This window comes from Labrus mixtus, chromosome 4, assembly GCF_963584025.1.
Source record: "Labrus mixtus chromosome 4, fLabMix1.1, whole genome shotgun sequence".
Classification (NCBI taxonomy): domain Eukaryota; kingdom Metazoa; phylum Chordata; class Actinopteri; order Labriformes; family Labridae; genus Labrus; species Labrus mixtus.
Window position 1 is genome coordinate 26,959,801 of NC_083615.1, and position 12,446 is coordinate 26,972,246.

Consider the following 12,446-nt stretch of genomic DNA (forward strand, 5'->3'; position numbering starts at 1 on the left):
AAACATGAGCTTTGAAGTCAAATAAGTCAGAGGCAGGACTGAAATGAATACAAAATGATCCAGTCCAGTGTGGTATGGAATAATAAAGATATGATCCTCAGAGAAAAAATAATCATCTGGACTCCTCTACAGTAAGATACATATGACGATCCTGACACCAGCCCTCGACCCAATCAACCCCCTTCAGTCACTGCAGCCCTTTTCAGTCTGCTTGATTCCTCAACGGTGTGATATTAGTGTCCCAGTCTGTGAGTTCCCAATGCAGCACGGCACAGCGGGAGCTCCACACACACAGTCAGATATGCACGCTCTCTCTTCTCTCTTCTGTCACCTTCTCATGATCACTGGATAGTTCCTGTGCACACTCAAGACTTATTTTTTTATATTTCATCTGCCCTTGTTCCCTTAGATACTCTGTCACTACTTCCCCTGCACATTTCAGTGCCCCAGTTGATCCGCCCCAGTTAAAAAAGTGTGGACACGCCCCTGATTCAGGAAGCGGTGAAAAGACAATGACAGTCAGATTCCCTACATGTGCAAGACTTGCAAACTTAGAACACAGAAGAATGACTTTATGACAGCTTTTTCATTCCCACCCTGAGCGTGACGACAGAGGAAAATGGCCGCAGTGTGAATTTAATGAACAGCCAGTTTTGTTGCAGCTGTTGCTCCTGGATGCAGTGTAGTGTCATCATCAGTAAAGAGAGAGAGAGAGAGAGGGGAGGAACAGCTGCAGCTCTTACCGCTGTCCAGGTGGTTGGACTTGATGATCCTCTCGGAGTACTCTGATATACTGGAGCATTCGATCTGTCAGAGGAAAAGAGAAAACACAAATGAGATAACACCCTGACCTTGTTTTTTAAAGTGATCCTTTGAGGAGAAATGTCCTCAGATTGCCTTCAAGTGTAGCTGAGCTCAATTATCATCGGTACATATACTGACTCAATTTAATCAGGGATGCATGGATTCAAAGAGCCTTCTCTTTTGACAAAAACTACCTGAAGCCCTCTGGTCATTTGGGTAATTTCCCAACAACTTCAGTAGTTTGTTCCGGCGCATTCACACGGGATAAACGAGGCCTGTAATTGACTCCTATTTACTGACATTTGTGATTGAAAATGTTGAGGCGCTGCATGATAACCACATCGCCTCCGGAGGCAGCATCACACTTTACAGCGTACAGCCTGCAGGACATTCATCAGAAGAAGAAGATATCTGACTCCGGTACATTTAAACAACCAAACAAGGAGCACTATAAACACATGAAGGAACATTATTCACTCTTCAACATCGGGTTCTTCAGATGGGTTTTAGTTTGCTCCTTCTTGGAATCGGTCTTCATACCGTGTGGCGAGATGAGCCAGCTGAATTTGCACCTCAAAAACAACAACACTTCCTCCTAAAGCGGAGTAGAGTAGAAGTATGAAGCAGCGTAAAATAAGTAGAAGCATCTTATAATTCTGGTTAAGTACACTACTTTGGCAGATGTATTTGTCTACTTTCCATCACTTATGAAGACTTTCTCTAAAATACTACGAGGAGAAAGCTTCATATCTCAAAGCTTAGTAGAACAGTAAGCATCAAAATGACTTGACGCTCCTCCTGATTGATTTCACTGCATTCCTTTTTGATTCGTAATCAAGTTCATTCTGATTATGAATCTGTATTTCTGTGTCATTTCTGATCAGGAGACATTCTAGAGTCTGTTGGGGCAAAAATGCATTGTGGGCCCCTCCAACCAGCTTTCATCCCCATTATGACTTCTAGTTTACAGGCGCTTACTCGTCTTCCTCTTTCTCTCTTTCTTTTATCACTCCTTCTCATTTTCCTTTCGGTGACATTCATTGACAAATGTTGTTTTTCAAAGCAAAAGTGCATGCCACGCTTAGCAGGGTAACGAGAGGGAGTGCTGTCAGATACATTAGGGAGGTTTCTTACAGTCGTTGTAAAATTGTCACATTTTGAGCCACTGCAGTGGTTTAAAGTTTGTCGGCCCTACTGGACTTGGCCCCAGCAGTTGCCTTGCCTTGCCTATTGACAAACAGCGCCTCTGTTTCTGATAGCATGAGGGTTTGTTCACACACACAGCAGCCACCATTAGGAGCTCTGTGGGAAGAAAACATCTTTGAATAACATCTCTCTCTAAATATAACACCTGAGTCCTGCTCCTGGTCGGCAAACCTCAAAGAAGATTTAGTGAACTGTATCATTGAATAATTTATTATGTATGCAAAGGATAAAAATAATTCACAAGTGGACAGCTGCAGAGGTTTGAAGGAGGAGAGGAGGGATACAAGAGAAAACCAGCTTTGAGTTTAAAGAGATTTTTAAAGGGGAGTTTCATCACACTTGTGAGCCTCACATCTGCAGGTAACCAGCAAGGGAGGGATTAGCGTCTTGACACTGAAATTAAATCAGCACTGAAAGAAGCTGAAAACAGCGGATAATAAAGAATATAAAGGGACATAAATCACAAGTGGTCCAACCTCTGTGCCAGCCCCTGAAACGCTGCCTCTTATTTTAAGTAATTATTGTAACGATTAGTCTCTGCTCAGCTGCAACCAGCCGTCAAGTCCCAATGGAACCTTCAACTTCTACTTTCATTACTCCCATGACATTTTAAAATCTTACAAATTATCCGGACCACGCTGCTTTCTCCTCTGTCCCATTTCTCGCCTCCTGAAAATGCATCTCTTTCACATTTTCCTCCCCAGAATCTATTTTTTTGAGCTTCTGTCTTGAGGTATTTTTCGTACCCCTTGTCGTGCCCACCAGTGCCGAGTTAATGGCTGATTTATTGTTGTTCCAGGAGTAACAGAGTTGTAACTTAACAATGGCCCGTCATTCATCACAATTAACTCCAGACACTTCTTGTGAGCGGCTCCCAAACTGAATTAGAGCTCAATTCAGCAGGAGGCATTTGTCAATATACTAACCTCTTACTGCATCAAGCAGTCTGAGGCTATAGATTTTCACCTGAGTGTGAACACCCTGTTCCACCTTCCCGGTTTATCAGAGGGACGCAGCCATACCACATCCATCTGCTCGTAATCAAGCAGAGGACCCTTGAATGAACTCTGGGTGCTCCAGATCGTAAAAAAAAAAGGTAAAGCAATGATTGGAAGGTCTTGGGATGAAAAAAAAATAGAAGAACCCAGCTGTGCCTCCATGAACATCTGGGAAAATGAGGACTATACTTTTATTACAGAGGCAGAAACCAATTAGACGTGCTCAATAAGAAACACGCCCACTGTGAGGTGGACCGATGAGGAAATATCACCTTACCCATGTCTCTATGTTTTCCCTAACGTTGTCAAGATGTCAATATTTTGATACTTTTAGATACCACATCTTTTTAAATGAAGAAATTTCTGATGTCTTAATGATCAATAGTATCAAAGAAGCTTTAAAAATTAACTTCACAAGCTGCCTTCGAGCGAGAAAGCACTGTCTAAATTACACAAATATGTTGGGAACTTTTATTTTTGCACTTTAGACAGTGTGCAGGAGTTTGCCTGCGTTTGTTGATAAAAAAATTACCCTATATTTGGTGCTTCAGACTTCTTTTTTGGTTGCCGTACTACCATAACAGGTATCAATACTAATAATAATCATACCTTTTCCTTGTATCATATACAGTGGTCGGCTGGTGGATTGTTCCCCATGTGTGGGCACAATTTCTCACAGATGGATCGGGATGTGTATCTTAGTTTGTGAGCTCGATGCTAACACATACTGGAAAATGCCTATAACTGGCTAACAACATTAGCATCCCAATAATTTTAACTGTTGAACTTAACATGCAAAAAACAACACCATATGTATTCATACTTACATTGTTTCCTAAACTCTGTGGCTCTGATTTCGTCTTTAAAAACAGTCAATGCTCTGATCCAGTTACACTGCATGACTCACCCTTTGTGTCTTAGTTCATGAGACTTAGCACTCTGTTCCCTCTTATCCTGTTCCATTGAAGCTTCTACCTCCTATATCGAAGAGGAGCAAATGAGCAACTTATAATGAGTGAGTCAATGGAGGTCCGGGATGCTAAATTTCAGCACCCGGGACTTGAAACATGTCACAAATCAGTAACTTTAGACACGAAAAACATTTTAAATCAAAATTTGTATTGCAGATTCAGTGGTGATTTTAGGGTCTCTTGGGGCCTTAAGCAAGAATCAATAGGGGGGCCCTCAAACAAGCGTTCATTACCATCATTTCTGCCAGTGTCCCGCCGGATCTTATTTTTATTTGGTGACTTTCATTGACAAACTTTGTCACATTTGGGCCACATGCTTTGGTTTAAGTTTGTGAGCCCTCAGGGGCCCCCTACTGGTCTGGGGCCCCAAGCAGCTGCCTGCTTTGCCTATTGACAAGCAGCACCACTGTGCAGATTAAACATCAACCCTAACCTTTTTAAAATTGTACAGTATGTATATTTAAAACTAATTTAAAATTCAGTGAAGGTCTGTCATTCTCCTTGTGAGGAGTGGTCGAGCAGAGACCTAGCACCCTCTATTGACAAGCCGCCACTGATCATATCTAAGTGTAAATTCTGGTATCGTGACAACCCTTCCTTCAACACATGCACACAAGATGCACAGACTTGAAATTAGCATCGCCTCACTGCTGCAGCGGCCCTCTTCGCTCATTGTTAGTGGAGGACGGTGATGGAGGCTTCAGGGGGCGCCCACGGCCTTCTGTCTGCATGTCTGTCAACCACCGTTGCACCAGGTGTATGAGTGTGTGCAGGCATATGTGAGCGTGTGTATTGTGGTGCTGTTAGGTGTGATTATAGGCTTTCTAATGACAGCCTCGAATTAGTGATGATTTCTTGGCTTTTTTCTGGATCTCTGTGAGAGGAGACAGCATCAGCCAAGTGTCCATCAGTGCCAGTGGGAGTGCTGATGCCTGGAGGCGTGTTTACAGTAACAACACCCTCGCACGGTGACTCTTGCACCTCTCACTAGTGTCAGGAGGACTCACTGTCACTGCAGCGTCTGCTGAGGGCTTCCTACAGCCTTCTCTCCTGAGACTCAGCAGGAACACGTTTCTAAATTTGTCCAGGTATCACTTTCCCCACTGAGTCAGTGCTTTGGCCTGCCAGACACTATGTGGGAAATATATAGCGTTTAAAAGTATGGCTGTTGTCATATAATGGGCCTGCACGAGTAATTGAATTCCAATAGTGATCACCATTTCTTCCTTCCCACGATCAAAGATGGTTTATTGAGTGAGTTTAAAATGTGTGCTCTGTCCATTAAAAACTGTGTTGTGGTCTTTGGAGCTGGCCGATCAGAAGAATGTGGGCATGTTGGGAGGGGGGCCTTAAAGAGACAGTAGCTCCGGCTGAATTGAAAGTTTTTACTGAAGCCAGTATCAGATACATAAGGAGGTTTTTGAGCTGCAAATCATGCAAAGCTGCTCTATAGCACTAGTTCTCAAACTTTTCACAATGAGTACCACCACAGAAAATATTTTGCTGTCCAAGTACCAACATTGGCCAACATTGAACTTAAGTAGCGTAGGGCTATCTAACTATAACGCTCCAAAAGCATCCAAATTTGATGTCCCTTGCGTCATATATTTGTACTGTTTTGCGTCGTTTGTTGCTAGTTGGTTCCAAAGCGTCACTAGCACTGCTATCGTCGTCTCTAGCAACTACTGCTGCTGGACATATCCCCCACATTTTTCTTTCTAATATTTCCTGTTTGGAGCCACAAATGCAAAATAATTTTACCCATCATATTTGCTTCCTCCGCTCGTCATCACAGCTTTGTTTATCAACTATTTGATTTGTGCATCTTTATCAAAAAAATAAATAACTAAAAAACTAATTAAATAATTAACCAAAAGTAGCACAAGAGGGATCCCGTTCACCACCAGTGGTTCTCGTACCACAGTTTGAGAATCAATGCTCTGTAGGTTTCACAGACTGACAACAGGTGAATATGAATAGAATATGGGCTCTTTAACATTTGTTGTATGTTTGTTTTAATTTGAAATTTGAGTTGCTTTTGGGTGAACAATGTGGGATACTAAATGTGTGTCCATTATTATGACTCTGGTTTGTATGGAATTCAGCACCTGGGTGTTTTATGGGAACTCTGTGGATCCAGAAAGAGGTTATCATTTTTCATTTGAAAGTAGGTCCGTATGATAGAGTGGTGGTGTTGTTGGCCCTGAGCCCGGTCTTTCTACCTCTCCAGCCCATCTTTCATATGCAGCTTATACGTTTAAAGGATGATAAAGGTGTCAGGCAGAGCTCAAACCAAGAACAACTACGTCTGAGGTGAAGTTAACCCCCTGTAGTCTTTGCCTCTTTTTAAATCAAGGTTGAACCCTCAAGAGGGACAGCAGTAACACTGTGAGGCAAAAACCAACTGTCATATATCAGTCGAAAGTATAAACCAAGAGTTAAGAAAGATGAGCAGAAGAAGAAGACGGCGGGAAAATGAACAGAAAGACATGAGGCAAAGTCAGACACACAGAAACGTAAAATATCAACCAGTAGCTCAGTAGAAGACTCTTCTTGGCAACGCCAAGTTAATCACCCCTCCCGTGAAGCAAACACTGTCTACACACAGAGTTCAAAAATGAGTTCCTGTGGTAATCCTGATTAGAGCTGTGCATCCTGAATCTACATTTACATTCATGCCCTGACTGGTGATGACATCTGCTCCAGCACACTACAACACACAGGGAGGCCTCTTATCTCGCCGGCTCAACCTGTCAACCACCCCAAGAGGACACACATGGTTATCACCTGCCTGTCAGACAAGATATTCAGACAAGATTAACAGGCCAGTCTGGATGAAATAGGTAAAATGCAGATCCACAGAGAACAAGTGTACGCACAGGGGCTCCACGGTGATCAGACCCTGATGGTTCAGCATGATAACCCATTGACTTAACTTAAATGGAAGGAGAAAAAGTCAGCATGGGAATAAAACCAGAATATTTAGAGCTCCCCCTGCTGGCTGGCAGTAGTCTAACAGCCGTGCAGTTTGTTGCATTTTGGCTGCTTGTTTACACAACAACACAACAGCTCCTTTCTATGCATGTCTTGGCTCCAAATTACAAAACCAGTGTAAGTGGACAGCACCCGTCGCAAAGTTATTTTGGCTTCAATTCAGTACAACAGAAGCAGACCGAGAAGAAGAAGTGTCCATTTTAAAATACAGTTATTCAATAACAACTGAAAGAAATCAAGTCTTACCCCGTACACGTGCTTAGCTCCTGCTTTAGCTGCGAACATGGACAGGATCCCGGTCCCGCTCCCCACGTCAAGCACTATTTTGTCCTTGAAGACGTGCTTGTTGTGGTACATGGAGTTCCTGTAGGTGAGCGTCCTCACTTCGTCCTTCAGCATCTCCTGGTTAGCGAGGACAAATAAGATGCTGATGAAGCTCAAACCTGAGAGAGCAGCAACTACTCGTTCAAATTAAAGACACAAGCAGAGCAATGGAGGTCTGGATTTGCTGTGATACCTGTAAACCCTGCACCTATTCTTCCTCCCTTACCTCTCACACGTTCAGTACGACATTCAAATCCTCACTTGGTGTATCTGAATAAGCCCCATGAGCCAGCAGACTCAGTCTGTCTGAATCTGCTGTCTGAATCTCGGTTCCTGTTACAGCATCTGAAGATTATTCAGAAATGTTAGGAACACACCTGACCTACATTCCCAAAATATATACATAAAAAAAGATCAGTCTGCAGGTTACATGTGCTGTACGACTTCTTCTCCTCAGTCTTCAGGATGCAGCCGGAAACGTTAATCTTGTTTAAAAGTGAAACAGTGAAAATCTGTCCTGCACAAAGACAGGACAGATATTTATTACAGAAACAATACAAATGACTGATTGATTTTAAACATGGACGTCGTAAACTAAGTTTTGTAGTGTCCTTAAATCCCGCCTGACTCATCGAGAGTCAACGTTGTGACTGTGGAGACTGTCGACATTGCCAACATACCAACTTTGCATGCAGTAAAAAATCAAATGTACATCAATTTGGATTACTTATATCTTCAAATGTTTTTGTGTGAAAATACCAGTTGAACACTTGAATGGATGATTCACCGGTGAAATCACTTACAGTGTATAACTTGTTGAACTGCATTATCTCAGCATTGCAGAGAACATTTTGGTGTATTTGTCCTAAATTATTCTGATTTATTCAATTTCCTGGGGCTCCGATAGCCTAGTGGTTAGTGTGCGTCCCATGAATGCAGGCTGGAGTCCTCCCAGCTGGCGGCCTAGGTTCAAATCTGACCTGTGGTTGCTTTTCCTCATGTCATTCCTCCCTCTCTCTCTCTCTCCATCTGACTCCATCCACTGTCCTATCTCTACATTAAAAGAATAAAACGCACAAAAATAAACCTTAAAATGTGTTTCCTGTTGCTTTCTGTTGAAGGACAGTCATCAGGTGTATTTAAACTTTGGTCTATTAAAGACATAGTACATGTAATGTGCATGCAGCTTGTTTTAATCTGAAAGGGTCTGCAGTTTGATCAAAACACAAGTGTGCAATACTAATACTTAATGGTTAAAATAAACAATAAACTCTTCTAAATCAGTCTCTTTCTTGGTGTGGTCTTTGTTAGTGAAAATATTTTTGTTGCTGATTCTGATAGGAAGAGGAGATGGGACATAAAAAGGCATACCTCATGTATACCAAAGTGGGCATAGGAGTCAAAGTAGTAGTCCCGAGAGGTCATCTCCTCCGGGTTAAGGAACTTGGCCATCTTCCCCCTCCCAGGGCAGCTCGACAGGCTGGCAGCATGGGGGGTGTGAGGAGGGAGAGGAGGCCGCGGGGCGTGCTGGATGGAAGGCACGGGTTTGGGCAACGAGGTGGGCTGTGCCGACTGGGATTGGATTATGCGGATCGGCTGTGGCAGTGACTGTTGGTGCTAAAAAGAGAAACATACAAAAAGAAAAGGAAAACACTTCTGTGAGGAAAGTTGGAGAAAGAAACCAAACAGCAAGCTGGCATGGACACGACATCATCATGGTGCATTTTTACATTCATGGACAGCGATAGGCTAAGACTTAACAGCCACTCCACTTAGCATTTCATCTCATCTCATGGCTCTCAGCTCGTCTGTCAGTCTTCTGCTCCATAAAGCAGCGTGCTGGGTTCACTGTGAGTCCACACAGTTCGATGGGTTTATGGGATGCTCTCAGCGCTGACATGCAAGTCAGCCTGTCTGTCAACAGAAGGCCAGAAAGCTCTGCTCCGCACAGAAGGTACAGCCGTAATGCCCTGATTATCACCTCGGACGCCAGCTGGGGAGGTCTAGCCTCAGTGTGTGTGCATGTGTGTGTGTGTGTGTGTGTGTGTGTGTGTGTGTGTGTGTGTGTGTGTGTGTGTGTGTGTGTGTGTGTCACATTGTGGATGAGACAGAGAGAGAGATAGAGGCAGATTCCCAGCATCTCCATCTGAGCCACTAAGCCATTCTGGTGTTTATTCTCGTTCCAATTTCCAGGTTTCTAAAAATAAATGATGGCCAGGTGAACACAAATAGGAGGTCTTTTTAATCAACTAACATTTAATTATTTAATTTTGATCTTGTTTGTGTGACAGGATCTTCAGTTCATGAGTCAAGTGTTCATCTCCGGCTGAGGCCTTTCAGCCTTCTTAAAGGTCAGTTTTTTAATCGTCATTGTTGAAGGGATGGTCAGCGAAGACGTGCTCCGTTTACGTGCTTCAGTTACACCATTAACCTACAGAAGTAACTCTGACTTCAGTTTGTGCCATTTGTTCCAATTAAATCCTATTTTACATGAATCATCACATGAACTAACTGAAGTCAGTAATTAGTTATTTTTAATTAGTAGCCTAGGTAACAGAGTCGATAAGGTTACGGATAACATTCCTAATAGATGAGGTCATTCTGTGGTGACTTAAGTGCCAGTGTTAGTCCGTGTGGCACATGCATCTACTGAACACAAAGTCGTTTTTCCTTCAGTCCCATTGATTTTTTCCTCGTTTGAAAGACTCGGTTTTCCCTCTCCTCTTCTCGCTTCTCTTTTTTCTTCCACAATCAAATATTTCCTAGCTCTCTCTTTTCCTGCTGGGCTTAAACGCCACGGACGAGGACATAATGACCAAGAAAAAGATGGGGGGGGAAATGACTTCACACAAGACGGTGCATCCACCCATCATGGCTCAGGCACAAAGCAGGTGTTCACAAAGGATGCACAGCGCCTCCTGCATGGCTCGACAGTCAGTCAGTCAGTCAGTCAGTCAGTCAGACAGTCAGTCAGTCAGTCAGTCAGTCAGTCAGTCAGTCAGTCAGTCATTCAGTCAGTGACTCAGTCAGTCAGTCAGTCAGACAGTCAGTCAGTCAGTCAGTCAGACAGTCAGTCAGTCAGTCAGTGACTCAGTCAGTCAGTCAGTCAGTCAGTCAGTCAGTCAGACAGTCAGTCAGTCAGTCAGTCAGTCAGTCAGTCAGTCAGACAGTCAGTCAGTCAGTCAGTCAGACAGTCAGTCAGACAGTCAGTCAGTCAGTCAGACAGTCAGTCAGTGACTCAGTCAGTCAGTCAGTCAGTCAGTCAGTCAGACAGTAGTCAGTCAGTCAGTCAGTCAGTCAGTCAGTCATCAGTCAGTCAGTCAGTCATTCAATCAGACAGTCAGTCAGTCAGTCAGTCATCAGTCAGTCAGTCAGACAGTCAGTCAGTCAGTCAGTCAGTCAGACAGTCAGTCAGTCAGTGACTCAGTCAGTCAGTCAGTCAGTCAGTCAGTCAGTCAGTCATCAGTCAGTCAGTCAGTCAGTCATTCAATCAGACAGTCAGTCAGTCATCAGTCAGACAGTCAGTCAGTCAGTCAGTCAGTCAGTCAGTCATTCAATCAGACAGTCAGTCAGTCAGTCAGTCAGCCAGTCAGTCAGTCAGTCAGTCAGTCAGTCAGTCAGTCATCAGTCAGTCAGTCAGTCAGTCAGACAGTCAGTCAGTCAGTCAGTCCAACACGCTGTTCTATAGACTTAAAAACATAGGTTCCTTCTTTCGTCAGCATTTCGTCACTGTGCCAATTTACTAAACTCTCAAGCAGCATGTAAAGTATCTTCAGAAATAATCCAAGTTTTTTTTTCAGAAATAAGTCACATACTTCTTTTACTGCAAAAAAGAAGACTTGCTGCCGTCAGTGGCGGCTGTATCAGCTGCTGTCACCTCGTGTTAGTATTTCTTATAGAGAAGATCTATTCTATTGATCCATATTGAAACACATACTGCACATATAATGTGATGATTTTGGATGTCCATACTAAACCAAGGCAAAGTTCTTTAAACACAACATGCACAGTTGTGACATCATGACGCCTGGAGTAATGATGTCCAAAAACAAAAGAAAGAGATGTAAAGCATGAGAACGAGATCAAAGAGAAGAACAGAACGTGAGGAAGTGACTCAATCAATCAGGAAAACGATTCAGGATCTAACCCCGACAATTACTGTTTTTCCAAGGATAAGACTGAGTTCTTAGCCTCTTTTGAGATGGTTATAAACTGTGCTGCCGAGGCAAACAGGACGTCAGAAATAATTGAGATTGTTGTGGGGCTGCTGAAAAGTTTTTGGATGTTGTTGGAATAACTGGAGAGGAAGTGTAGGAGCTGCTGAGAGAGTTCTTCAGGCACTTCTTAGAGTTTAGGTTGAAGAGACTTGTTAGAGAATGAGATGAGGTCTAGATGTATTATTATCTTTATTTCTTCCCTTGTTCCCTAGTTATTGTTTAAACACTGCAAATACTGTAGTAATACTCTAAATCCAGAGGTAGTCGAACTAACATAATGCTGTGGATCCCAACTGGCTTTAAAAACCAACAAAGAAGAAGAAGACTTCAGGCAGTTTGAGAAAGCTTCCCTCAGATGCTACTGCTGTCAGCAGCACAGACATGTTGCTGCTGTTTGCTGAGGGGGGAGAATGTGTGGAAGATGTCCTAAAAGACTAAAGGAGGAGAGAGTGAATGAGATGGGAGCTGAAGAAACTGAAGAAAAGGGAGAAAAATAAATATAATCAGGGAAAGACTCTATCCAACCAAAGTATGTGCATGGACCAAAGAGGTTTTTTGGCATTCATTTTGATGGTTACTGTGCAGCTCACATACAGAGGACGTCTGAGTGGATTCAAATGGTGCCACAATGTTCCTGGACATTGTGGAATTTACATGAGAGGAACTGGATATCTGAGGGAAGGAACATTCTGAACGCAGACAGATGGGTCTGGATTATACATGTTGTTGGATGGACAAAGAAGTGTAAAAGTGACTTAATCCAGCAGTTAGTGGTAATGCAACCGTAATGGATGCTAACTGCCAAATGCAACCAAAGACGATGAAAAGGTTGACTGTTGATAATGTGCTGTTTTTTTCTTTAATTGTGCCTTATTTATTATCATAAAATAAGCGTGCCTGATTTCCTTATTGACTTTTAAACCAAATCAAAG

At 43.0% G+C, this 12,446-nt stretch overlaps 1 protein-coding gene across 1 annotated transcript in view; it reads right to left on the reverse strand.

The window, feature by feature from the left end:
* LOC132973308 (protein arginine N-methyltransferase 8-B) overlaps nt 1-12,446 on the reverse strand; it is a 31,542-nt gene that overhangs the window by 14,653 nt on the left and 4,443 nt on the right. The window contains exons 2-4 of the mRNA XM_061036698.1: nt 8,669-8,914; nt 7,220-7,375; nt 744-807 (exon numbers count right to left, since the gene is read on the reverse strand). Of these exons, the coding sequence (XP_060892681.1) occupies nt 744-807; nt 7,220-7,375; nt 8,669-8,914 (466 nt within the window). The remainder of the gene's footprint in view (nt 1-743; nt 808-7,219; nt 7,376-8,668; nt 8,915-12,446) is intronic.